Source organism: Pipistrellus kuhlii, unplaced genomic scaffold, assembly GCF_014108245.1.
Source record: "Pipistrellus kuhlii isolate mPipKuh1 unplaced genomic scaffold, mPipKuh1.p scaffold_m20_p_34, whole genome shotgun sequence".
NCBI classification, from domain to species: domain Eukaryota; kingdom Metazoa; phylum Chordata; class Mammalia; order Chiroptera; family Vespertilionidae; genus Pipistrellus; species Pipistrellus kuhlii.
This window is the reverse complement of record NW_023425534.1, coordinates 973,303-1,001,018: the sequence shown is the minus strand read 5'-3', so window position 1 is coordinate 1,001,018 and position 27,716 is coordinate 973,303. Positions and strand designations below refer to the sequence as shown.

General features: G+C 69.9%; 1 protein-coding gene across 1 annotated transcript in view; it reads right to left on the bottom strand.

Annotated features, from left to right (window-relative positions):
* The window catches only part of PRDM16 (PR/SET domain 16), a 226,297-nt gene that overhangs the window by 99,388 nt on the left and 99,193 nt on the right, over positions 1–27,716 (bottom strand). Inside the window, exon 4 of the mRNA XM_036460884.2 lies at positions 19,537–19,584. Coding sequence (XP_036316777.1) covers positions 19,537–19,584 — 48 coding nt within the window. The remainder of the gene's footprint in view (positions 1–19,536; positions 19,585–27,716) is intronic.

Genomic DNA, 27,716 nt, shown 5'->3' with positions numbered 1-27,716 from the left:
CACCCACCTTCGAGCCTCGTGACCGGGTGCCCTGGCCCGGGCCCTCGCTCACTGCCTCCCGCCCCGGCCGCCCCCGCCGCCCCCGCCCCGCACACAAAGGAGAAGAATGGAATGGGGGAGCCGGTCATGCGGCGGCAAAATAAACCTCCTAATGGCCGCCGGCCTCGCCGCGCGTCCGCCCGTCTCCGCGGCCGCCTGGGAGGCTCACGCAGCTCGGAGACAAGGCCCCGCCGGCGGGCACGGCGAGGCGGGCCGGAAGGCAGGTGTTACTGTAATTAGCTATTGTTTGGCGATCAAAAGTCAGGGCTGATTAGCGCCACTAAGCGCGAGTGCGCGATTCCATTTCAAAGAGCCCTGCGCCCGCACGCTGGGGCTTTCAGCGCCGCCCTCGCCGGCGGGCCCATGCCAGCAGCAATCACGCGCGAATCTGCATAACCTCCGGCTCCGATTCACGCCGAGACCTTTCATCAGAGATGGCCCCGCGGCCGGCGCCGCCGAGGGCAGAGGCGCGGTTTCTTAAGGAGAGTGAATGGCACCTCTTTAGTGATTAACCCGAGATTAATGGAGGGCCCACTGCTCGCTAAGCCCGCGTTACTGCTAATTCATGTAGGCGCCGCCTCGGGCCCGCGGGCGCACGCTGCCTGCCGGGCGCCGGGTTTTGGCAGGCGAGGCCGGCCATTAAGGTCAACCCCAAATACGCGTCTTATTAAGGACGCTTAGAAAAGTGTCTGGTATGAGTCTTTTCTCCCCGACTCCCTCTTCTGTTTAATGTGCCCCATTAGTTCAAAGGCTGGGCCCTCACTCACGCGTCGCAGAGCGGCGTGAGCCTCACTCCCCCGGCTCCTTTGTGACTTCTGCACACAGAGCCCACGCGGGGGCTGCACGCGGGACCCCCCCCACGCCCCCCCCCCACAGGAGCGTGTATCACACGGCAACATGCCTGCCCAGCCATGCTAACGTGTGCACACGCCTATAAAGGCACTCGGACACACACACACACGCACACACACACACCTGCCCAGCCACACTCACGAGTGCATGCACATAACACATGCAGGTGTACACACACTCACACGTATGCTGTGTCCACAGTCACACGCATGACCAGTGGGCTTTAAGGACAGAACCACAGTGGGCACGGGTGCGACATGCAGATCTGGCAACCTAGGAACCCACCCCTGGAACCTGCATGTCCATGTTGACCCATGTCACCCGGTCAGTTCCATGAAGGAGGATGGAGCCTCAGGAGACACGGGAGAGGACACCCCCTCGCCACCTGGGCCCCGAAGGACAGGGGCGGAGCCTGGGGCCTGCCCTCTGGGCCTGGCCGCCCCTCTGGCAGTGGGACGAGGCAGCACCCTCACTGGGCCGCACCCCGGCCACCGTCCGGGCGGCACTCTCGGGTCTGGTCGGCCGGAGGGCTTCGCCCGTAGTCCTCTGAGCAGCTGCTCCTGGGCGACCGAGCGGCCACCAGCTCCTGCTCTGAGACGCTCGGCTGGGGCGGGGGGTGGGGGGGGGCGGGAGGGGGCCGCGGAGTCCGTTCGGGGCGGGACCGGCCTCCACGCCGGGGGGGGGGGGGGGGGGGGCCGGGGCTGAGTTCCTGCCTCGCGGAGACGGGGTGCCAGCCTGGGCCCTCAGGTCCGACCCCCAGACTTCCAAAGGAGGAAGAGCACGGCTGGTCTGCCTGGGAGGAGGCAGCCTGAGCCCCGAGAAACCCAGGTGCCACCAGCGGGGCCGGCCGGTTGGCTGGGGCGGCAGCTGCTCGTGGGAGGGAGGCGGCCAGGGCCAGGCCATCGCTGAGGGCCCTGCCGGGGCACAGCACACGTCCCAGTGGCCGGGCCTCGTGGGCTGAGCGGGGGGAGGTTCGGGGGCCCCTGTGCTCTCCACCGTCCGCGTCCTTGGCGAGGGGGCGCCCGGCGGGGCCGAGGTCTCGGTGCGGACTGCGGGGTCTCCTCTGGAAGCGATGTGGGGACGGCGGGGCAGCCTCTGCCGGCCCCGGAGCCGGGCTGGCGGGCGGGCGGCCGGGCAGGGCCATCCCCGGACGCCAAGTGTCGGGGGCAGGTGCCCAGCTCTGCGGCCGCCCCTCCGCCGGCCGCGGCCGCCCTGACACCCGCATGGCGGCTCCTCAGACGCCCGTGTTAATTATGAGCTGCTGTCACTCCCCCGCGGCCCATCAATTAAGGGGTCACACTCCTGCGCGTGTTTACCCATGAGCCTTCTTTCTTATTATCCTAATTGCCCAGGGCCTGACCGAGCCTCTCCCTGTCCCCTCCCCCGGGGGCTCAGCCGGCGACAAATGCACTCGCACGCATGCACTCGCCGTGTGGCCGGGCCACGTCTCACCGGGCGCCGGGCGCCGGGCACAGGCCCTGCCCGGGGCCGGCTGGGTGCCCACGGCGGGGTGGCTGGCCGAGCCCGGGCGGCCGGCACGCGCTCACACGCGTGTGCCCGTGCGATCCTCGGCGGGTCCCGGCCTGAGGACCCGGGGCCTGGCTGGCTGGGGAGCCACCCGGGTCAGGGCTGAGCTGGCTGGTTTTCGGGGACGTGGCCCCGGTCTGAGCAGGACCAGACAAGACCTCAAGGTTCTGACTCAGATTGGAGTTGGCCTCAGGGTCTTTTGTCCTGCAAACGGGGGAGGGAAGGGGCTCCCTGTGGGCCGGGCCTCTGCACTGATGGGGTGGGGTGCTGTCCTGCACCCCAATCTACAGCAGGAGGCGCTCAGGTCACCCGGGCCCCACAGGCCGGCCTGGAGTCTCTGAGCAAGCCAGGCCAAAGCGACGCCCACTCCCGGGCACATGCTGAGGAGAACGGAAACGGGATGCAGTCAGACACGTGACCACACAGCTACGGGGGACACCACCCCATGTCCACGGAGCACCGTGGCTGGGTCAGCACCGGCAGGCCCGTGCAGGGGAGCCTTGCTGGGCCGAGGAAAGGCATGGGCCACGGACACCGCACGGCGTGGAGGGTCCTCCCAGCATCAGCTCGGGGACGAGCTCCGTGAGCACATTCAGACACAAAAGGCCACGGGCCGTGGTGCCACGTATAGGACACGCCCGGCAGCCACGGCTGGAGGCCAACGTGGATCCGTGGCTGTCGAGGGCCGAGAGTGGCTGTTGGTGGGGCCAGGGTCTCCGTGGGGTGAAGGAAAGTGCCGGAAAACCACCCCAATGCACCAGGGCCTCTGCACCCTCCCCTCTGACGGTGCAGGTGCTTGTGGGTTTGCTCAGCGGAGAAGGTGGGGGCGCGGGGTGGGGCCCGGCGGACGCGGGCAATGTGGCGGCCTCTCCCGGCGGCCGGTGTGCGCGCCTCCGGGGCCCGGGGGATTAGCTCGGGTCCGCCGAGGTCGGCGCAGCGATGCGGGAGGCACGGGCTCGGCGACATTGTTTGGGGGGATTAGGGGTGCTGGCGTCCTCGCCACCCGCGGCTGCCCGGGCGTCCGGCTGTGCCGGGCAGGCCCGCCCGCCCTGTGCAAGCTGCCGTCTCTTTAATGAAGATTAAGATGTCAGAGGGCCGGCGTTGCACAAAATCCCACTTTTATTAACTTCTCATTACCAGCCGGAGGCGGGCCCCGAGCTCGCCGGCTCCGGGGCCGCTGACTCAGCGACCGCCATGCCGCCCGCCCGAGACAAGGGGGCGGGGACCACAGGCAGCGGCCCCAGCCCACCCGGAATCGGGGTCCTCGGTGGGCCCTGGCCATCGCTCGCTCCGTCTCCGTGGCGACCCCGCACCCCTCCATCCTTCCCGGGAGCCGCAGGCGGCGTCCCTGACCCTGGCCTCGGCCCCGGGAGACCCCGCAGGCGCTCTCTTCCCCCCACAGACTGTACCCGCTCCATCCTCTTCCCCGGCCGCCCTGAGCCCCCGCCGGCCCTCTCCCGCCCGCCCTTCGCCGTCACAGCGGCCGCTGCCGTGGCCTCCCCCCCGCTGAGCCTGCACCCGGGCCCGCTCATTACCGCCTGGAGCTCCGGGGCCGGACCGGCTCCGTGGCTCCCCCGCGCCCCCCCCCCCCCCCCCCCCCCCCCCGCCCAGGAGCTCCGGGCACAGGCCCGCCTCCTGCCTCGAGGCCCGGCTTTGGGGACGGATCGCGGCCGGTGCTCGGGGTGCAGACAGGGGGCACCCGGGCGGCTGGGACCACGACCTGCGGAGGGCGCTCCTCTGGCTGCGGGTCCCGGGCTCGCAGGACCCCTCCCTCGGCCGGTGTTGGGCCCGGCCGGCTGGCTCTGCCCACAGCGGCTCCTGTGACTCCCGGCGGGCTGAGCCTGGATCGGGCTCACAGACGACGGAGGCCTTTCGGGGGACGAGGGCTGGGCCTCAGTCCCGGCAGAGCACCGGAGCAGCCTGCGGGCCGCGGTCAGCGGTGCCGGGGTCACCGGCCGGACTCCTGGCGCTCGCCCGGCTCTCCCTCCTGCGCTGTGTGACACCGGGCAGTGCCTCACCCTCTCTGAGCTCTCTTCCCGCCGCAGGGCCGGCCTGGCCGCTCGAGGTGTGGGCCCCACAGCCGCTGTTCGCAGCGCGTGTTTGAAGCGCCAGCCCAACAGGAGCCGATCTGGGCCCGGTCCTCCCCGGGGGAGCCCTGACCCGCCTTCTCCGGGGTGCCGGGGCCCTGGGAGGGGAGAGGGGACGAGGGTCTGGGACCCTGTCCTTCCTTCCCACCCTGCAGCCTCGGGGCCCAAGCAGCCGCGGCTCCAGCCACCCTCAGCCTAGCAAGCCGGCCCCACGGGGGACGACCCCGGACTGGGGTCAAGGGTGGAGGTCAGACAGGCCACACAGAACGTGGTTCCCCCAGACCCCGCCTCAAGATGGCAGGCAGGCCACCCTGGCACAGGCCGGGGTCACTGGCGGGCAGACGCGTCACCTGGGCGTCGGCTCCGGGTGCCTGGAGGCCCGGCTGGGTGCCCGCTGGGTGCGGGCTGGGGGCGGGCGGGCGGGCGCCCCTGTACCTGCCCAGCGGGCCCGGGCCCCACAGCTCCGCTCCCGTTTGCCGGAGGGAGCGGCTGCTGTGTAAACACTCCCTGCGGTGCCGTTCTCACCGCCAGCTCCCCGCTCGCACGAGGGGCCGCGGGCTTATCGGCCGGGCCGGCTGGCCGGCGGAGGATGTGGCCCATTGTGCAGCGGCTGGAAACCGAGCCGGCCGCGCGGAGGACAAAGGAGCTCTGGTGTTGGAGACGCACAAACACTCTGACCCCGCTACCTCACGCTGCAGGGGAAGAGGGCAATTCACGGCTCACAATTCGCTCGCTATCTCGCAGGAAGTCCTGTATTTCTTATTCTCTCCCCCAGGCCCTCTCCGAGTGAGAGGTCAGCGCCGGGGCCAGCGCGTGGGCCGCTCAACGCTTCCCGCCTCTTCCTGTTGTGTTTGCCGAGGCCGCCAGGTCTGTGCGGTCTCGGCCGCTGCCCGGGGCCTCGTCCCCAGCCCCCCTCCTCCGGGAGCATGAGTGGGAGCACACGTCTGCCTGTGCGGCTGCTCAGGGACCAGGTTCCGGGTTTAGGGGCCTGCAGGTCACACCAGGCGATGGCGGAGCCAGGACGGGCGCTCCTCCTGCTCATGCTCCCCTGGGGGCCCCTCCTGAGCTCAAATTCTCCCTGTAACAGCGGTGTCTGCACGGGACCGCCAGGCTCATCACCATCATCACCATCATCACCTCCATCACCTCCATCACCTCCATCATCACCATCACCCCCATCACTACATTCACCTGCATCACCACCATCACCACCATCACCTCCATCATCACTACTATCACCTCCACCACCTCCATCATCACCATCATAATCATCTCCATTACCTCCACCACCCCCATTATCACCATCATCACCATCATTACCACCATCACTCCATCACCTCCATCATCACCATCACCCCCATCACTACATTCACCTGCATCATCACCATCACCCCCATCACTACATTCACCTCCATCATCACCATCACCCCCATCACTACATTCACCTGCATCACCACCATCACCTCCATCACTACTATCACCTCTATCACCATCACCTCCACCACCACCATCATCACCATCATCACCATCACCTCCATCACCATCATTACCATCATCACCTCCATCACTACTGTAACCTCCACCACCTCCATCATCACCATCATCACCATAATCATCTCCATCACCTCCATCACCTCTATCACCATCACCTCCCCCACCAGCACCATCACCACCATCATTACTATTATTGCCAACATCAGTACCATCACCATCATCACCTCCATCACCTCCATCACCTCGGTCTCACTCTGAGCCTGAGCAGGTGCCAGGCAGTAGCTCTGTGATCAGCTCCCACAACAGGAGCTAAGACCTCCCTCATCTTACAGCCAGGAAACCAAGATGCCAGAGGCTGAGGACGCCCTCAGAGTCCTGGCTTCTGAGCGGCGTTTCCTCCCCCGAACCGTGAGCCCACAGGCAGTGCCGTGGCCCGGCCTCGGGGCGGCCGCCACTCCGAGGAGGCGCACAGCGTGGGGCTGGTGTGAGCGAGCCCGCATGGCCTCGGAGCGTGTGGGACCAGGGCCTGGCGCTCAGGAGACAGCCTGCGCAGGGCCTGCTCCCGCGGGGGATACATCAGTGCGTCACCTGCAGGGGGCAGTGCGCTGTGGGGAGGGGGTGCTGAGCGGGGGAGGGGGAGGTTGTGCTGGGACGCGGGGGTCCAAGGTGGGGCATCTCAGAGACACGATGGGATGTGCGGCGCTAACGTGATAGAACTGAAACGCCACCGTAGGCTGGGAAAGGGGCGCCGGTGTTCAGCGAGGGACACGGGGTGGCAGGTGCGGCACTAACGGGCGGACGGCCAGGACGTGGCAGGACACCGGGGAGACCCACCAGAGAGGCGGCTGCGGGCCGTCCTGCCGGTGCCTGTGGGCCCCTCCGGACCTGGGTTTGGGGATGCCTGGCAGAGGCGTTGGTCACTCACAGTCCTGGCACCCACAGCCGGGCAAGGTCACCTGCCGGAGCCCGAGGCTGGGGGCCAGGCCGTGAACCCTGCCGGGGCCCCTGCCTGCCGGGCCCCTGCCTGCCGGGGCTGACTTCGCACACAGCCAGGTGCCCGGCACCGGGCCTGTCCTCCCCACGGCACCTGCCTCGGTCCCCCCGGCTCCTCCCCGGCACTTCCATCCGCAGACCCGGGACCAGACGCCCTTCGTCCCCGGCCCCACCCGGGGGGTGCCACCCCGGCCCCCAGGCAAGCGGGTGGGGGCGGCCTCGCAGCTCCCTCTCCGGGCGCCTCCGCACCACGTCCAGCGCGAGGCACAAAGGGAGGAAGTCTATTCACACGCCTCCTCCTCGCTTGTTTCTGCGGCTCTCTGGGGCGCCGCTCCGATTCCCTTCCGATAATTATGTGCCCGTTCACGGCCTTGGCAACCGGAGCCTGGGCGTGGGGGCGAGAGCGGGGCGTCCTCGGTGAGCGCGGGCACGCGGGTCCGGGCCCCCCGCCCGGGGGTGTGTGTGTGTGTGTGCGCGCGGGGAGGCGGCCCACCATCTCCCCGTCTCTGGCTCTCTCTCCTCGCGCCCGCGGATGCGTGATGGATGCCCGCCGCCCGTTATGCGATCGTTTCCTCGGCAGCGGGCACATCTGCGGCTAATGCCCGCTCTCGCCATCGTGGGAATAACGGAGCGCGGCTCCACGTCTCGCCTTTTACGACTTAATTTATCAGCCTCCGCCGGAGACGCTGTTAGCCGGTGGGAAGCGCCGTCCCAGAGGGCCGGGTGATGGAGGGCGTCCCGCGAGTGATGGCCCGTTAGCGCCGGGCGGAGCGGCGGCCGCGCTGAAGGACGGATGGCCGGGAGGAGACGGGCTCCCACTGCTGCATCTGCTGCCCGGGACCCCCTCCCCCTGCCCCCGAGCCCGCCCGCACCCCGTCATCGCACAGGCCCGTCACTGCACACGCCCGTCCCACACTCCGCACACGCCTGTCCACCGACACAACGCCCCTCACCGCGACCCCCTCACCGCACTCGCCGTCACCGCACGCACCTCCCCCCGTCACCCGCACAACCCGTCAACACGCACACGCCCCTCACACCGCACTCGCTCCCCGTCACGCAACGCCCCTCACCGCACTCGCCCGTCACCGCACACGCCCGTCCACCGCACAGGCCCGTCACCCCTCACCCCCCCCGCGCTTCCCAAGCCCCTCAACCGCACTCCCCCGTCAACCGCACACACCCCCTCACCGCACTCGCCCCTCACCGCACCCCCGTCACCACCGCCACTCCCCGTCACCGCACTCGCCCGTCACCGCACTTCCCCATCACCGCACTCCCCCGTCACCGCACACGCCCCTCACCGCACTCCCCCGTCACCGCACACGCCCCTCACCGCACTCCCCCGTCACCGCACACGCCCGTCACCGCACTCGCCCGTTCCTGCACAGAACCGGGGACCGGAGGACGTGCCCAGGGCAATGTCCCCTCGGACTCACCCGCCTGCAGGGCCTCGGCCAGGGCCGCCCCCACAGGGCAGGAGGGGAAGGCTCTCAGCCAACAGCACAAGGGCCCCTGGAAGCTCGCCACCCGCAGGGGGCGCGTCTGGTGTGGGTGCTGCCGCGGGGCGACCGGGGACCAGGCCCCACACTGAGGCCGGGCCCACGGCATGGTGGCTCAGTACAGGAGGCGCTCTGTGCCCACGCCCAGGGGAGGCGTCCGCGCACAGTAGGCGCTCTGTGCCCACGTGCCGGGGGAGGGCATCCCGCGCACAGTAGGCGCTCTGTGCCCAGATCCAGGGGGGGCGTCCCACGCACAGTAGGCGCTCTGTGCCCACATGCCATGGGAGGGCATCCGCGCACAGTAGGCGCTCTGTGCCCGCGCGCCAGGGGAGGGCGTCTGCGTACAGTAGGCGCTCTGTGCCCAGATCCAGGGGGGGCGTCCCACGCACAGTAGGCGCTCTGTGCCCACATGCCATGGGAGGGCATCCGTGCACAGTAGGCGCTCTGTGCCCAGATCCAGGGGGGGCGTCCCACGCACAGTAGGCGCTCTGTGCCCACACGCCAGGGGAGGGTGTCCGCGCACAGTAGGCGCTCTGTGCCCACGCGCCGGCGGGCCAGTGAGTGAGTGAGTGAGTGGAGGCGGTGAGGCTGCCGCGCTGGGCTCAGCACTGGGAGCCCCCAGGTCGGCGAGTCGAGGTGAGGTGGGACTGGACATCCAGCGGCCAGCAGAGTGAGAGGCGAACAAAAGCCTCACTCCCCGCGTCCGCCCGCGCGGCTCACAGGGTGGCCCTGCGCCTTCTGGAACGTTCTGGCTGCTGAACCGGAGGCCGGAGAGCTCGGGAGGGAGTCCCAGGGCAGCGGGCGGCTCCGCCCGGGCGTGACCCAGCAGGCACCGCCCACGGCGCCGCCAGGCGTGGGGCAAGCCTATGACGGACAGTCAGTCCCTGCGGTGGCCGCTCCAGCAGCGGCTCAAACATCGCCCGAATCAGAGTGACGGCGTCTGCTGCTGCTGCTGCCTCATTGTTAGTCCTCAGCCAGGTTTTTAGAGCGAGTGGAGGGGAGGGAGGCAGAGGGAGAGACACAGGGATGAGAGAGACACCTCCATTGGCTGCCTCCTGTACACGCATGTCCCAGGTCCCAGGACTTGCACCCCAGGTGCGTGCCCTTGACCGGCAATCGAACCCACGGCCCTTAAGCGTGTGGGCGGATGGTCTAACCAGGGAACAGCACCGGCCGGGAGGGGACAGCCATGCTGCACACCCCCTCCCGGCCTGAGCACGTGCACACGCCCTCCGAGGCAGGACTGTGTTCCGTGTGAGATGCGTGTGGGTGACGTGTGGCTTGTTGAAAACCCTCTTTCTCTGAAGAGCAACAGCTTTTCCTTTCTGAGTCGTTCAGGCTCCTAGAGAAGTGAGTGTGATTGCAGAGTTTCTGGGTACCTCCGCCCGACCCCCCCCCCCCCCCGTTTCTCCCCTCCCAGCCCCGCTCCCCCTGCGTCCACCGGGAGGAACACCTTGGCTGTGCGTTACACGAGGAGCCGCTGTGGGCACAGACAGACGAGGAGCCGCTGTGGGCACAGACAGACGAGGAGCCGCTGCTGGCAGACAGTTGAAGGCCATGGTCCAGCGGAAGGCTGGCTCCGGGGGGTGTGCGTCCCTCCGGTTTGGATAAATGCCATTGCCATGCACCCCATCACACCTTCACCCCGAACTCCTGGCGACACGGATGCTTTATTGTCCCACAGCCTGCAGCCCTTTCCCCCCGGCTGCTCGCACGTGAGAACATGCAGCCGGCCGGCGGGCTCAGGGGCTGAGCGTCGACCTAGGAACCAGGAGGCCAGGGTTTGATTCCCGGTCAGAGCACAGGCCCGGGTTGCGGGCTCGGGCTCGGTGAGGGGCGTGCAGGAGGCAGCTGATGGATGGTTCTCTCTCATCAGTGATGTTTCTCTCCCTCTCTCCCTCTCCCTTCCTCTCTGAAATCAATAAAAATATATTTTAATAAAGAATATGGCTGAAACCAGTGTGGCTCAGTGGATAGAGCGTCGGCCTGTGGACTGAAAGGTCCCAGGTTCGATTCTGGTCAAGGGCATGTACCTTGGTTGCAGGCACATCCCTAGTAGGGGGTGTGCAGGAGGCGGCTGATCGATGTTTCTCTCTCTCATCGATGTTTCTAACTCTCTATCCCTCTCCCTTCCTCTCTGTAAAAAATCAATAAAATATATTTTAAAAAGAAAGTCAGAAAGAAAGAAGAAAGAAAAAGAGAGAAAGAATATGCATTTAAGGTCCCCCGGGATTTCTGTGGCCGAGAGCAGAGCGCTGTCTTCGGTGCCGGGTTATCCTGGGCCCCCGCCAGGCACCCGGCTGGTGGGCCGGCTCCTCCTCCCCTTACTGGGCCCCTCGTCCCATCTGGGCACCCCCCTGCCCGCCATGAAGGGCACTGATAGGGGTGCTGCCTGGTCTGCTCCCCAGTCTCCTCCAGATGCTGGCTGAGTCCCTCCCAACACCGGGACCAGGAGGGCCCCCATCGCTGTGCCGGCGGCTCCGGACCAAAGACCAGCTCCTCCTGCAGGGAAGAGGGTCCTTCTCAAAGGTGCACGCTGGACGGGGAGGCGAGGGGTGTGCCCCACGTGGCTGCAGGCGGAGCCCCCCTTCGCTCTCCCGCCTCGTCTCCCCGTCCACGATGTGCTTCCCGGCTCTCGCTGTCACCGGGGAGCCGGCCACGTGCCAGCCCAGGGCCAGCTTCCCAGGAGGCCCGCTGCCCGCTGCCGAGACCGCACGGCCGTCCCCACCCGCATGCCCTCTGCCCGTGACTGCGCCCCGACGGCCGAGGGGGCGGTCCCATCCGGTGCTAACGTGGCCGTGGCCGAGGTCTAACGTGGGAGCCGCAGCCGGGCCCAGGGCCGACGCGCTTTCCCTCCGGAGACCGCGGTGCAATTTAATTAACTTGCTCCCCGCCCCCCCCCCCCCCCCGCCATGGCGGAGGTCACTGACCGCCATCTGCTCCGTGGGAGGCTCAGATAATCAATCTGGGCCATTAGCTGCTGCCCAGGAGAGGCGTCCACCCAGCTCCCTCCTGCCAGCAGGCGGGCCGGCGGGCACCTGCGCTGTGAACTCTGACCCACGCAGGTGCCACGGCACAGCGAGCGGACAGGTGTCCCCGGAGAGAGCTGACGCCCCGCGCAGGCGGGCGGGCACCGGGCCGCCCCGGCCCCCGGCCCCGCGCCAGCACCAGCCGCACCCCAACGCCCGGGCAGCGCCCGCCTGGGCCGTGCCGCCCACTGTCTGTCCCCAGCCCCTCGCCGGGCCCACGTTCTGCCGCGCCCGCGGTGGCTCCGGCCGCGAGGGAGAAGCAGCGGCAGCCGCCCGGCCCAGCGGAGGGCGCTGTCCGGGGCGGAGCCGGGCCGAGGGCGCTGGGCCGGGAGGGGAGGGCCACGGCCTCAGGGCCACCGAGGTCCCTGCTCCCCTTCGGCTCCGAGTCCATCCTCCCGAGACCGGTCTCCTCTGCGTCTGGGACGCCGTTTGGGCGGAAAGTCTCAGCGGGGCGGGAAGGGCCTGCCCACCGAGAGGCCCCCTCCCCCCGCTCCTGCTCTCACACCCTGGGCGCTGCTGTGGGGCCCGGGGTCCGCCCACTCCCCCTGCGGGGCTGAGGCCGCAGGTGCCTTCAGAAGCTCTCACGGGGAGCTCGGCCCCGGAGATGCCGGCCACGCCTCCTGCAAAGGGGAGAGATCCCACGCTCGCCCCCCACGCCTGCGCTGAGCCCTGCCCCCGCCCCCTTCCCTCCCGCAGGCCGCCCAGCAGGTGGTGAGTCACCGATGGGAACCGATCACCTGCCGCTCGCTCTGCAGCCGAGCCTGGTGGCTGTCGCTGCTCTCAGGGACCTTTCCGTGGGTGGGGGTGGGGAGGGGTGGGGTGGGGGTGGGATGGGGGGGGGGGGGGGGTGGGAGGGAAGTGGAATCAGCTCAGGGGGTGGCGGGCACAGGCCGCCCTGAGAATGCCACCCCCGCAGGGAGCTGTCGGATCTGCCGCCTGCACCGGGCCATCAATCACCCTTATCTGCCGGCGGGGGGGGGGGGGGGGGGGCCCACCGGCAAGTTCAGGTGCTCGGAGGCGGCGGCGGGTCAGAGTCCGTCCCGGCCGATTTCTGCCTCCGCTGCCTGGGCCCCAGGTCCCGCCTCCGGGAGGAGGCTGCTGGGCGGAGGGTCCCGGGCCGGCTCGGCGCGGTGGCGGGAAGCACCCACGCCCCGACTTTCTGCGTCTTGGCCCCATTACACCTCTCGGCTCTGCAGCCTTTGATTCAGCAAAATCAAGGATGCAAACTTCTTAGGAGTACTTAGTTTCCATGGCAACCGGGCTGACCTCCGCATTATCGTCCTCGAGAGGGGCCTGACTCCGCCGTGCTCCTGCTCGGAATTAATGGACTCCGGCGCTCTGTCGGCGGCCCCCGAACAAAGGGCTCCCAGCCACTGTCCGGCCTTTTGTGCGCGGCTTACCGCGGCCGCCGGCCATTCAGCCCAGATTACCAAAACCAACTCGCCGTCCCCGTGGCAGCTCACACGCTCCGGCCCGTAAAGACATAACGGGCCGCGCGCTCACTCCGAGGGCGATCGCGGCGCGGGGCTCGGGCTGGGCGCGCTCCGGTCACAGCCTCCCGGAGGCGGCCCGCGCCGGCGGGACGGGCGCAGAGGGTGAGGCCGGGTCCGAGGCGCCCCGGCGCACGGGCGGCGCAGAGCGGCGGGCACCAGGCTCCCGCGTCCCGGCCGGGGCAGCCCAGCCCGGCGCCTCATGCCGAGGGCCCGGTGCCTGCCGTCTCCCATTCCTCGTCCAGCCACCTCTCTCCCCCCCCCCCCTCCCCTCCCCCTCCCCCCTCCCCCCTTCCCCTCCCCCTCCCCCTCCCCCCTTCCCCTCCCTCTCCCCCTCCCCCTCCCCCCTTCCCCTCCCCCTCCCTCCTTCCCCTCTCCTCTCCTCTCCCCCTCCCCTCTCCTCTCCCCCTCCCCCTCCCCTCTCCTCTCCAGCCGCCTGGAAAATAGCTCCTGCTTCCTCCGGGAAAACGTGCGAGAGAAATAAGCCGAGAAAGCAGCAGCCGGCACACACGCTTGGCTTCGGTGCTGCAGAGAGCGGAGCCCAAACCGCCCAGGAGCCGGAACCACCCCGCAGGGCACCCGCTCGGTCAGGCCGCAGGGCACCCCGTCAGGCCGCAGGGCACCCCGTCAGGTCACAGGGCACCCCGTCAGGCCGCAGGGCACCCCGTCAGGCCGCAGGGCACCCCGTCAGGCCGCAGGGCACCCAGTCGGTCAGGCTGCAGGGCACCCCGTCAGGCCGCAGGGCACCCCGTCAGGCCGCAGGGCACCCAGTCGGTCAGGCTGCAGGGCACCCCGTCAGGCCGCAGGGCACCCGGTCGGGCCGCAGGGCACCCCGTCAGGCCGCAGGGCACCCGGTCAGGCCACAGGGCACCCAGTCGGTCAGGTCTCAGAGCACCCCGTCAGGCCGCAGGGCACCCGGTCGGGCCGCAGGGCACCCGGTCAGGCCGCAGGGCACCCGGTCAGGCCGCAGAGCACCCGGTCGGTCAGGCCGCAGGGCACCCCGTCAGGCCGCAGGGCACCCGGTCAGGCCGCAGGGCACCCCGTCAGGCCGCAGGGCACCCGGTCAGGTCTCAGAGCACCCAGTCAGGCCGCAGGGCACCCGGTCAGGCCGCAGGGCACCCGGTCAGGCCGCAGGGCACCCGGTCGGGCCGCAGAGCACCTGGTCGGTCAGGTCTCAGAGCACCCAGTCAGGCCGCAGGGCACCCAGTCAGGCCGCAGGGCACCCGGTCAGGCCGCAGGGCACCCGGTCGGGCCGCAGGGCACCCGGTCAGGCCGCAGGGCACCCCGTCAGGCCGCAGGGCACCCGGTCGGTCGGGCCGCAGAAGGCCCAGCCCTGGGTGTGTGGCCTTTTCTGGGACCTGCTGTGCAAAGACGATTCGCAGGTGCCTGTCTGTCTCCACGGCTCCCGTCATGGCTCCGGCAGCTCAGCTCTCCTTCCGGCCCCAGGTCACCCTTCATCGCCCCCCAGCACCACGCCCCCCAGGCCCACCCCCCACATCCCCGGTCCCCCTGCCCCCCCGCCCCCCCACACCCCCTCGGCACCCCCGCCCCCCCGCCCCCAGGGAGGGCCGCGGACACCGCCGCTGCCGTCACCGGGGTTCGGCCGGGTCAGGCGATGGGAAAACAGACAGGGCCCCGTGGGACGGCCGCGTCCTAACACCCAAATAATCATTCCACAAATTATCCCAACGCCCCATCCGTCACCGGCGGAGCGGCCACCGGCCGTTATGACCTGTGGCATTCGGCGCGTAATGGCGGCGGAGATTTATGGACCCATCAGGCCCTCCTCCCGGCAGGACTTCATTAGCGCGATTTATTTTTGTCTTCCTCGCGGCCCGGCCTCCCCCCCCCCCCCCCGCCCGGGCGCTGGCTGGGGCCGCCTCGGCCCGGCTTCTGAACGGGGCGGCCCTGGGTCCCCCTCCTACCCTGCTCCTGCGAATCCCAGCGCATTTATTTATTTGTGTGTGTGCGCATGTGTGTGTGTGTGTGTGTGCATGTATATATAGGCATATGTGTATGTGTGTATGCGGGTGGGTGTGTATGTGTGTATGTATGTGTATATACGTGTGTATTTGTGCGTGTGGATTGTATTGTGTGGTGTGTGTGTGTGTGCATGTGTGTGGGTGTGTATGTGTGTGTATATATATGATGTGTGTGGGCTGTGTATGTGTGTGTATATATGCATGTGTGTGTATATGTGGGGGGATTGTGTGTGGTGTGTGTATATGTGGGGGTATTGTGTGTGTGGTGTGTGTGTATATGTGGGGGGATTGTGTGTGGTGTGTCTATATGTGGGGTATTGTGTGTGGTGTGTGTGTATATATATGTATGTGTGTGGGTGTGTATATGTGTGTGTGTATGTGTGTGGGGTGTGTATATGTGTATGTGTGTGGGGGTATTGTGTGTGTGTGTGTGTGTGTATATGGGGGGCAGGGGAGGGTGTGGGTGGAGAAGGAGGGGAAACATGTTACAAAGCCACTGCCCTTTGTGCGTTAACAGCCGTCCCTCCTCTGCCGACGGTCCCCGCAGCCAGACAAAGTGCCGCGGAGCGAGCGGCCGGGGCCGAGTCCCCGCTCATATCTCCCGCGAGATTGAGCCAGAATTCCTCTCACTGATACCATCTCCCGGTGGACGGCACTCGTGAAGGGATCAATCCGAGCCCTCCGGAAAGCAAAGAATGCTTTAAGCCCCTCGCCAAAGCCTGTCCTATTGGATTTTGATAAGACGGCCATTGAGCCCTAACAATGTCCTGCCTCCATTTGCAGCGGCCCTAACACGCGGCTTTATGCGTCCCCCAGCCTCTGCGGCCTTTTATTACGGCCGGCTCTCCGGGGAGTGGGCCTGAGTGATGGATGGCCCCCGGCTAGATTATCTCCGCGCTGTTTGCTCTCCCCGGCGGGCTTTCCCGCTAAGTAAACAGACTAAATAGAGTCGTTGGCGGGCCGTCCCAGAGGCCGGCCTGGGGGCTGGAGCGGGCAGCGCCACAGCCGAACCCGCGGCCGCGGGGACTTAGGGGAAGCGTGAGGGCCTGCGTGCGGGCTCCATCGGGGAGCAGGGGGCGGCGAGGGCACGGGGAGGGGGTGGGCACAGGTCTGAGTGTCCAGGCTGCTGGGGCGGCAGAGGGCACATGGGGACAGGGGGCCGGGGGTGGTGGTGGAGGAGGATGGGAGAGTGGGGAGAGGGCCCTAACCGGTGTGGCTCAGTGGATGGAGCGTCGGTCTGCGGACTGAAAGGTCCCGGGTTCGATTCCGGTCAAGGGCATGTACCTTGGTTGCGGGCACATCCCCAGTGGGGGGTGTGCAGGAGGCAGCTGATCGATGATTCTCTCTCATCGATGTTTCTGACTCTCTATCCCTCTCCCTTCCTCTCTGTAAAAAATCAATAAAAAATATTTTCGAAAAAGGGTGGTGAGAAGGATGAGGGGTGCTGAGGGGGCTGGGGGGTTGCAGGGGACACAGGGGGGGGGGGAAGGTACTCAGGGGTGGGATGCCCAGCTCAGCCAGGAGGTGGCTCCACCCTCTGGAGGCGGGGCCAAGCCCAGCACTCTCACGAGCCGAGGTGCCTGTCACTCCAGGGGGAGCCCTGCCTGCCCCACGAGGCAGGCCCAGCGGCATCGGCCGGGGGAGCCCTGGGCCTCGGGGTGTGGACGGGCTGTTTGGCCGGTAAACTCCCAGAAATGGGATCCTCAGCCCCGTCCGCCGCCAGGCTCTCTGCCAGGAGACCGCGTCCCAGCGACCCCCACGGGAGCCGTGCTGCCGCCGCCCCGCGCCGCGCCTGGCCACCGCTCCAGTGAACCCGCGTCGCCACCGTCCACGGCGCCGAAGGGGCAGGAAGACGGCTTCCTGACGTCAGCCTGGCAGAGGCTCAGGGTGCCCGCGGGCTCCCAAGGACGCACGCCCCCCACTGCCCCCCAGTGTCCCCCAGTGCCCCGTCTTAGGTCAACACACCCAGACCCGCCTTCTGGAAGGGGAGGCCCTGCTCCGCCAGACACAGAATTCCAGAAGCCCGGAGCCGTGGGGGGAGCCGCACACACACGCACACACGCACACGCACATATACACGCACATACACGGAATTCCCGAAGCCCGGAGCCATGGGGGGAGCCGCAGGCCTGTGACCAAGTCCCCCCCCCCATACACACACGCGCGCCTGCACACATACACGCACATACATGCACACATACACACACATACACACACACGTGGGTGTACACACATACACGCACATACACAGAATTCCCGAAGCCCAGAGCCATGGGGGGAGCCACACGCACACACATACACACACGCACACACACACACACAGAATTCCCGAAGCCCGGAGCCATGGAGGGAGCCGCAGGCCTGTGACCAAGGCCCCCCCCCCACGCACACACACGAACACACACACACACACGCACACATGCACACGCGCACGCGTGCGCCCACCCACCGCTCAGCAGGGGCTGGGGGTCAGCGAGCACACCCCATCGCAGTCACATCTGCTCGTCCTGCGGCCTTCTCCGTGGGAAGGGCGAACGGAGGCTGCATCTGCCTCTCTGGTCCCACGGACACACCCCTTCGCCTCCGCTCACCTCCCTCTGGTGCCCCCCCCTTCAGAGCTGGGGGGACACAGCCCATGGCCCCCACAAAGCAGCTCCCCGGGGTGGCCGGCAGCTCACCGTGACCTCGGCCACCCCTCTCGTCACCCTCCTGCCAGTGACAGCGAAGTCTGGTGGGAGATTCCGGGTTCGGGGACAGGGGCTGCAGAGGCAGCGGGAGGAGGTGGGCGAGCGCCCCCCAGGGGCCGTCCCCGAATGGCCAGCAGCCTCGGCGCCCTGCACTCCGGGGCCCCACGCTGGCTCCGACGCTCGGGCGGCTGTGGGCTCTGGGCTGCTTGCAATCTATGAAGAGAGGGACCCCTGTACCCGCGGACGGGCCCCCAAGCATCTGTGTGAAGGGGGAGCCCCGTGCAGCTGGGTGTGGGGACAGGTCCAGCCGCAGAGGAGAGGAGGTGCTGAGCTGGTCGTCCTGGCGGCCAGTGTCCAGCACCCTCCCCTCACGACCTTGACCCTAGCCTTGACCTCTGGCCTACTGCCTTGACCTTTGCACCCAGCCTGGAGACCGACTGCCTATCCCCCCATAAAGGTATCGCCCCTGACCTCCCGCTCACAGCCCGCTGTCAGCCAGGGGCCAGCCAGGGAGCCGGGATCGGCGGTCAGTCCCGAGACTCGGGTGGAATGGAGGTTTCACATTGGCTCTGACCGGAGCCGGAGCGGCCGCAGACCAACCCTGGGGCGCAGGCGCTGTGGTTCCCGCCGTGGGGACCCGCACCGTCCCCGTGACCTCAGGCTCCGGCGGCCGGAGGAGGGGAGGGGCCGGGGCGGCCGGGCGGGCGGGGGTGGACGCTCAGACACGTTCCCACGGGCAACAAGGTGAAAGGTCACCCGCCAGAGGTCCCCGGAGGTCACCGCAGGGCAGGAAGTGTCTCCACAGCAATAGCTTCCCCACAGTCAACGTCTCTGGGTTCAACATGGTGAGAAGGGTGGGTCCCTGTCCCTCATGCATGGGTTGGCCCCGCCACTCACATGTATGTCTGCCCAGAGTGGCCCCGCCCCTCACATGTCTGTCTGCCCAGAGTGGCCCCGCCCCTCACATGTATGTCTGCCCAGGGCGGCCCCGTCCCTCAATGCATGTCTGCCCAGGGCGGCCCCGCCCCTCACATGTATGTCTGCCGAGGGCCCCGCCCCTCACATGTATGTCTGCCCGGAGCGGCCCCGCCCCTCACATGTATGTCTGCCCAGAGCGGCCCCGCCCCTCACATGCAGGTCTGTCCGAGGGCTCCCCTCCCGCGGAGAGCTCTGTCGGGTGCACTCAGCACGCGCCCCCCGCCGTGCTCCTTGGGGGCGCTTCGCGGCAAAGATGCCCAAGCAGAGCGGCCCCCCAGCTTCTGAAGACCGAGCACCGGCACAGCTGCGCGGGGAGTGTGGCGTCTGTGTCATGTGTGTGCACCGCGTGCATGTGTGTGCGTGTGTGTTGTGCATGTGCGTGCTCAGGGATGGCCCACTGGCTAGCGGCTGCGCTGTCTGAGGACCGGGGGTCCCTCCCGCTGGGCAGCGGGCAGCCGGCAGCCGCAGGCACGGGCGCCTGTGTGTCCTCGCCGCCGTGTTCGCTCTCGGCCCCTCAGAGCCCACGCCTCCCGCTGTCCGACACGGCCCGCAGAGAGCATGCGGCCGCCGACCCTCCTCCCCCTGAGGGCAGCGGCTGCTCGGCGCCACACGGCCCGGGGGAGACCCGGCACCGGCCAAGGCGCCCTCCTCGGGGGAGACCGGGAGCTGGTGTTCTCAGCGCCGCGTCACCTGGCCGCCGAGTCCCACACCAGGGCCCTGCCCGCTCTCCGCTCGGCTAACAGCCCGTCCCCACGGCAGGGACACGCCCGTCTGAGCCAGGCCGGCACGGACACGCCCACTCCGGACGGCCACGCCGCCCGCCCCGCGTCCGTCCAGACGCCCACGAGGAGCCCGGAGGCCGAGCCGCTCTCCTACCTTCCGGACGCAGCCCTCCCGCGGCGACACCTCCGCCTCCGTCAGCATCTGCGGCAAAACAAGCGACAGGGTGAGTCCCGGCACGGGCGCCCGGCACCACGGCTGCGACGGCACCGGGCAGGGCGCAGGCGCCGGGCGGGGCGCGGGCACCTGGCGGGATGCGGGCGCCTGGCAGGGCGCGGGCACCGGGCAGGGCGTGGGCACCGGGCATGGAGCGGGCGCCGGGCGGGGTGCGGGCACTGGGAAGGGCACATGCACCAGGTAGGGCGTTGGCACCACGGCTGCGACGGCACCGGGCAGGGCGCAGGCACCGGGCAGGGCGCGGGTACTGGGCAGGGCGTGGGCACCGGGCGGGGCACGGGCGCCGGGCGGAGCGCGGGCGCTGGGCAGGGCACGGGCGCCGGGCAGGGCGCGGGCACCGGGCGGGGTGCGGGCACCGGGCGGGGCGCAGGCACTGGGCAGGGCACATGCACCAGGTAGGGCGTTGGCACCGCGGCTGCAATGGCACAGGGCAGGGCGCGGATGCCAGGCAGGGCGCAGCTCCGGAATACCGAGCGTGCGGCCTGCGTGAGGGACAGCGCCCGGGGGTCTGGCTCCTGCACTCCCTGCGAGGGGGCCCCAGGGTGCTGAGCTGGTAAGGAGCCCCCACTCCTCCCCCCAGGATGTCCCCTCCCGATAAGGCAGCGGGTTCCGCAGGGCGGGGCCCCCGGTGCGGCTCACGGGCCCTGAGACCTGCGGAGACCTGCACGTGATCAGGGTTCCGCGCACACGGAGGTGTGTGGAGCCGCGGCCTGACTCTCCGTTCCCTCTGAGCCTGGGCCTGCGTGTGGGGGTGACTCTGCGCTGGAGCCCCCGGAGGGCAGGCGGCCGGGGCCACACCGACAGGCTGGGCCGGACGGGGCAGGCGGGCAGGCGGCCGGGGCCACACCGACAGGCTGGGCCGGATGGGGAAGGCGGGCAGGCGGCCGGGGTCACACCGACAGGCTGGGCCAGTCGGGGAAGGCGGGCAGGCGGCCGGGGCCACACCGACAGGCTGGGCCGGACGGGGAAGGCGGGCAGGCGGCCGGGGCCACACCGACAGGCTGGGCCGGACGGGGCAGGTGGGCAGGCGGCCGGGGCCACACCGACAGGCTGGGCCGGACGGGGCAGGCGGGCAGGCGGCCGGGGCCACACCGACAGGCTGGGCCGGACGGGGAAGGCAGGCAGGCGGCCGGGGCCACACCGACAGGCTGGGTGGCGCGGGGAAGGCAGCCCCGGTTCCTCGCGGCCGGGCCTTGGCTGCGGCTGGCCTGGGACAGCTGTCGCCCGTCACCTGGCCGGCGTCTCCGGAAACCGCCAGCCCCACCCGAGGGCAGCATGTCGGGGACTCCCAGGCGCGTTCTAGGCTGAGCACACGGACAGCTCAGCCACAGCGAGGGCTCCCTCCGGAGCCGGTTACCGCCAGACCCATGGGAACTGGGCCGTCATTTCCTTAAGAATTCGGCCGAGATTGACACGGCTACTCGAGAATCCAACGAGAAACGGGGTCTCCTCCAGGGATTGTACTTCCCTCCCCTGAAAATTACACTGCTGCCTTTTCAAGGTCAGAGCACCGAGCAGAGCGCCTACCAGCACCCACCAACACCCACCAGCACCAGCCAGCGCCCACCAGCACCCGCCAGCACCCACCAGCACCCGCCAGCACCCACCAGCACCCGCCAGCACCCACCAGTGCCTGCCAATGCCCACTAGTGCCCACCAGTGCCTGCCAGTACCTGCCAGCACCCACCAACACCCACCAGCGCCCACCAGCACCTACCAGCACCCGCCAGCACCCACCAGCGCCCACCAGCACCCGCCAGCACCTGCCAGCACCCACCAACACCCACCAGCACCTGCCAGCACCCACCAGCACCTGCCAGTGCCAGCCAGCGCCCACCAGTGTCTGCCTGCACCCACCAGCACCCTCCAGTGTCCGCCAGATCCCGCCAGCACCCGCCAGCGCCCACGTGGGCAGGTGTGAGGACCGGAAGCTGCGGTCCAAACCGGGCGCGTTCCCGCTCAGCTGTAACAACACTAACTCAGGCTTTAAGATGTTGAGAATTCTAACCAATCGGGAGTTTATGTTTCTTCTAATAGACTCTGAAGTTGCGGTTTGGAAGGTGACTCCGGCGAATAAGAGGAGGAGGGAGGAGGGGGCCTGCAGACGGAGGCGGACGGGCCCTGTCTGCCGGGCCGGCGCAGGGCGGGCCGTGGGGAAGGCCCAGGGCTGGAGCCGAAGGCGGCAGTGGGCGGCCGGCCTTCCCCTTCATCCGCCTGAGTCCACCCCACGCCCGGGGCTGACCTCGCCGCTCCCGTCGCTGCGCTGGCCCGAGGGGTCTCTGCGGGTCCCCGTGCGTCAGTGCCCCTCACTTCTCGCCCCCCCCGCCCCGCCCCGGAGCCTGCTGGGAGCTGGACGGCCCTGAGGCTGAGGGGCTCGCTGCCTCTGGCTGGGCGCCCCCAGGAGCCCCCTCTTCCGGTGGGAAGCAGGCTCATTGGGGCGTCCAAGCCAGAGCCATGTGCTGGCCACGGTCCCGGCTTGTCCCCATCGCTCCCCGGGCGTCAGCACCGCGTCCCCATGAGCCCGCTGGTCCCGCACAGCCCCCTGGGCCCCGGGAGCCGCCCCTGGGGGAGCCCCCGCCCCGCTGGGCGCCTCCCTGGCTCTGGCGGCCGGGGCCTCCCTCTCCCCCCTCCCTGAGGCCCGTGCGTGGAGAGGGCAGTGTGACAGCTGAGCAGGTCTGAGGTTTGCAGGACTGCCCGCAGCATTGGGGGAAGAGGGCTTAGGGCATGGCCAGAGGGACCAGGGGGCCAGGCAGGACCAGGGGGATGGGGGGCAGGTGGGGCCAGAGGGACCAGGGGAACCGGGCAAGACATGGGGGGATGGGGGACAGGTGGGGCCAGAGGGAACAGGGGGCCAGGCAGGACCAGGGGGATGGGGGGCAGATGGATGGGGGGCATGCAGGACCAAGGGGGATGGGGGGCCAGGTGGGGGCCAGAGGGACCAGGGGGCCAGGCAGGACCAGGGGGATGGGGGGCAGGTGGGGGCAGATGGATCAGGGGCCCAGGCAGGACAAAGGGGGGATAGGGGGGCAGTGGGGGCAGATGGATGGGGGTCAGGCAGGAGCAGGGGGACCAGGCGGGGGCAGGAGCTCCGGGCTGTCCTCTGCTCCTCTGAGCCAGGCCCCGCTCCCGGCTGTGGGTGCGGCGGCCTGGCACCCCACGGGGAGCAGGGTGACGGGAAGCCCCCCTGGTGACGCCGGGAGAGGCGGTGCAGCCTCACGTGCCCAGCGCCTCCCGAGAGGAAGCTGCCGTGACCTTGGCGTGTCCTTCAAAGGGAGGCCTGATGTGGGCTCCAGAACCCCCTGTTCCGGAAGCTTCTCTCGCCTCCCTCTCCCCGGCGCCTTGGCAGGCACCTTCCCCCCGCGCTGACCTCGGGCCACGGCGGACGCGCCCTCCGGAGCCCGCGGCCCCCCCTGGGCTGTGCGGCTGAGACGCCTCTTTATCGGCGGCCAGCCCCGCACCCTCGCGCCCGGGCGCTGGCAGAGCCGCGGCCGCCAGCCGGCCCGCCCGGCACAGTATGAGGTGTGTTCGGTTCCGCGTCGCAGCCAGGAGAGCGAGGTCTGGCTCCGGCGCTCCGCGTCCCTGGCGGCCTCCGTGCCAGCACCGAGCTAAGTGGAGTTGGGCAGAGTGTCCTTCCTGACTCACAAATAAACACGCTTTCTCCGGAGAGCCCGCCGGCCGCCGGCACTGCCACGGCGCTCGGCTCGGCTGGCGCGGGCCCCAGGCGGGGTCGTGCCACGAACGCATGCCAGCGGCTCTCCCTCCGCGCAGCCTGTCGTTACGGGACTGCAAACGTCGCCGCAGGGGGAGGCCCACGGAGCTGGCCTCTCGGCTTCCAGGCCAGAGAGAAGTGGGGGAGCCCCCACACCCCAGTCTGCCTGTGGCCCCGAGGTCACCTGACGCCACGGTGACTGACCCTGCCCTTGGCCTCGGAGCCCAGACCGCTTCGAACCTGCCTCCCCAGGCCCGGCGCTGGGAGCCAGCGCCTCCACGTGGCCGGCCGCTGCCGCGGTCGGGGTCATGCTGTCCGGGGGCCCTCGGGTGTCGGAGAGGATGGCTGGGTCCCCAGCGCGGATGGAGAGCCCCCCCCGCCCCCCCGCCATCCCTGAGCCTCACTCTGCTGACACAGGGGAGCCTGGGGCCGTGGGGCTCAGGGGCTGCTGGAGACACAGCCGGGACAGAGACAGGATTGGCCGGCGGGCAGCTGCTCTGGCCCCCGCGTGGCTGCCCTCAGAGGACGGGCCACGCCCTGAGCAACGCCGGCAGTGGCCTCCGGGGCTGACAGCCTGAACTCCGCAGCTCCAGGCTCCTCTCGGCGCGACAAGACATGTCCACAGCCCACGCGTGCACACAGCCCACGTGTGCACCCAGCCCATGTGTACACCAACCCCATACGTGCCCAAGCCCATGTGTGCACACAACCTCACGTGTCCACAGCCCCCAGCTCCACACATGTCCACAGCCCCACACAGCCCACAGCCCCACACAGCCCACAGCCCACGAGTGCACACAGCCCACGTGTACACACAGCCCACGTGCGCCCACAGCTTCCCTTGCGTCTCCTCCCCTCCTGGGGAAACGCAGTCTTTGAAGATCATCCTCATCCTTAATTTTGGGTCCAAACCGAAGCCCGCCATGCCTGCCCCTGGCCCCGGTATAACCGCTGCTCTCCCATCGCACAGGCCGCGGTCGCCATGGTGACAGGATGGCGACAAGGGGGGGGCACTGTCTGGGGCCACGAGGGGGCCTGACCCGGGACCTCGCAGGCGCTCCTCCGCTCTGGGGCAACCCCATGGGCAAGGCTGGGACCCTCTCGGACAGGACATGAGGCCGGGCGCCGGGCCGGGCAGAGGTCAGGGAGCTGCTAAGAGGAAAACCCCGGCTCCCGCTCTGGTTTCTGCTCCGGGGCACCGGGGCGGGTGTGTCCGGAAACAAGCCCCGGGCGCCCCTGCCAATCCCACCCGGAGCCGGGCTGGGCTCCCAGGGCTGGGCTGGCCCGAGCTCGCCACGCTGGGCGCCTGGCCGCCGGCCGGGGACGGGCACCCCGCGGCCTCAGCCCCGCGGCCGGGGACGGGCACCCCGCGGCCTCAGCCCCGCGGCCGGGGACGGGCACCCCGCGGCCTCAGCCCCGCCGGCCGGGGACGGGCACCCCGCGGCCTCAGCCCCGCGGCCGGGGACGGGCACCCCGCGGCCTCAGCCCCCGCCGGCCGGGGACGGGCACCCCGCGGCCTCTGCCCCCGCCGGCCGGGGACGGGCACCCCGAGGCCTCAGCCCCGCGGCCTCAGCCCCGCCGGCTGGGCACGGGCACCCCGGGGCCTCAGCCCCCGCCGGCCGGGGACGGGCACCCCGAGGCCCCGCCGCCTGGCCGCGCAGCAAAGGCCGTGGTGTTGACACAAACTCGTGTGCGCTCGGCGGGAGCGGTGGGACGTGTTTATTTTCCGATTTGAAACGCTGCTGGCCGTGCGGAGGGAGCGCAGAGGCCTTTTCCAGAGGCGCCTTGGACTCTGTTTTCAGCTTCTCTGCCTAAACAGACCCTCGGCCTTTCAAGTGAGGCCGGTGAATGGAGGCTCTCTCCTCCCGAAGGAAAATATTTACACAGCCCCGCGCCCGGGCCCGCGCCCCCAGAGGCTGGGCTCCGCTGTTTACATTCCCCGCCGGCTCTCCCCCACCGCCCGCCTCCCCCTGCCCTCCCCGCCCGCCCTACCCCCACCGCCCGCCTCCCCCTGCCCTCCCCACCCGCCCTACCCCCACCGCCCGCCTCCCCCTGCCCTCCCCGCCCGCCTCCCCCTTGCCCCTCCCCGCCCCCCCCCACGTGCTCCCAAGCCTCCCGCCGGACCCCAGAGCCAGGGGCATGCACCCTGATCCCCCCCAGGAGCCCACAGTGCTGTCCAACGAGGACACAGCCCCGGGGGATGACTGACAAGGACCCCGGCTCACTGCTGGGGCGGGGCCCCCCACCTCCCCACATCCCCCCCAACCCCCCAAAGGAGCTGTGCTGGAGGCTCCCCCACCCACTTCCCCGTCACTGCCCCACCCGCCCCTGCCTGAGCCGCGGGGGGCAGGCGGTTGTTTCCCGGCCAGCTGTGCTCTGGCCAGAGCCTCCGGGCAAGGTGTGCCCGCCGCCGACCGTGCCCAGAACAGTCTGTGCGCTGGCGGGCTCCGGCCACGCGATGCACGCTGTGCCCGGGCACCCACCCGCCGCCCGCCCGCCCCCCGCCCATGGCTCCCTGTGGCAGGAGCGGCTGCGTGACTCAGCCATGGGCTCCGGCCCCGCCCAGTGTCCTCCCCGCTGGACGGTCCCGGAGGGCGGGGTGGCCGCGCCCTCACACCCTGGCCACGGAGCGCCCGGAGTCTGCGGGCCCCAAAGACGCTCGGCAGAAAGTCCAAGAACCTGCAACAGCAGGGACCCCAGTGCCGGCCCCGCCCCCAGTGCCGGCCCCGCCCCCAGTGCCGGCCCCGCCCCCAGTGCCGGCCCCGCCCCCAGTGCCGGCCCCGCCCCCAGTGCCGGCCCCGCCCCCAGTGCCGGCCCCGCCCCCAGTGCCGGCTCCGCCCCCAGTGCCGGCCCCGCCCCCAGTGCCGGCCCCGCCCCCAGTGCCGGCCCCGCCCCCAGTGCCAGCTCCGCAGGCCGAGGCCATGGAGGGAGCCCTGCAGTGCCCTGAGCCCCGGGAGCGGGACACGCAGCCCTGTGGTCGGGGCCCGGGGCCGTGACCGGTGACAGAAAGCCGTTCCCCACCGAGTCCTGGCCTTGCCTGACCCTCACTTCCTGCTCCCTAGGCAGGGGCGCACGCAGTCCCCCCACCTGCCCCAGGGAGCGGGAAGCACCCCGATCCCAGTCCCGCCTGAGGACTGCGGCCTGGGGTGTCTCCCGGACCTCACAGCCCCTCAGACACCTGGCCCGGGCTGCGGACTCAGAGGCCGCCCCGGTCACACCGCGGGAACCAGAGCCGGGACCCCCGGGCCGGGCCCGGAGCCGTGGGGCGCCCTGGCCCCGCACACCTGCTGCGTCTGGAGAAGGGGGGGGGGGTGAAAGGAGCTGCCCGCCCCCCTAGGAAGGTCTCCGTCCACCGAGGCGGCGGCCGGCCCCATGCTGGGCTCGGTCCAGCTGCCATGTCACTCGGGACCCCCGTGCGGGGCAGCGGGAGGCCAGAGCCGCCAGGAGACCCCGCACTTCCTAACGGGACGGCTACGGCAGCCGCTGTGCCCGGGACCGCCGATCGCCGTGGGAACGCAGCGTGGGCCGCACGTCCCTGACACGGTGCTGCCCCGGGGGCCCCGCCGGTCTGCTCTGGGGGGGCAGTACGGGGCGGGGAGCCAGCCAGCTGCCCGCCTCCCGCTGCGCCCACTGCCCGCGTGTACCCCGGCCGTTCTGCAGGTCCAGTGGGGCTCGGCACCGAAGGGTTCACGGCGGGAACTGCCGGCCGGCCCAGACCCGCAGACCCGGCGAAGGCGCCGTGTGGGGGGCCCTGCTGGCTGGGACGGGGTGCCAGCCTGGCCCTCCTTCCCGGGAGCTGCAGGGAGGGCCGAGGCTGCCGGGCAGCCAAGGGAGCAGCGTCACCGCCGGCTCTGCCCTGGGCCTGCAGCGCCCTCAGCCCCGGGCGCCTTGCTGACCACGCAGCCCAGCCCCCCACCCGGGCAGTGGGCTGCTGGGCACTGGACTCGCCCCCACCCCCACGCCGCCCACGGCAACCCCATGGACAGGAGCATGCGCATGGCAACGGGCCCGCCCCTTTCCGACAGGAACGCGAGTCCTGATGCCGCTGAGGACCAGCTCCTGTGTCTGAGGCCGCCGGGCGCAGCCCAGCCCCCAGGGGGCGGGAGGGGACCTGCACCAGGAGCTGGACAAACAGAGGGACAGAGTGCCCTGAACGGCTGGCTCCTGGCGGGATTGGCGCCCGCAGCCAGCCGTGGCTGTTTTGGTTGTAAAATCCAGGAGGACACGGGGCGGAGGCCACACGTGGCCCAGAAACCTCACGTGTGCCGAGCCGGCCACACGGACACGAGGCCCGGGCTCCGCTCTGGGCCCCACAGGAACGGGCTCGCCGGGCAGGGGCCCCTCGTCCCAGGCGGGCGGTCGGCCGATACCCGTGGCCGAGGCTGGGCCC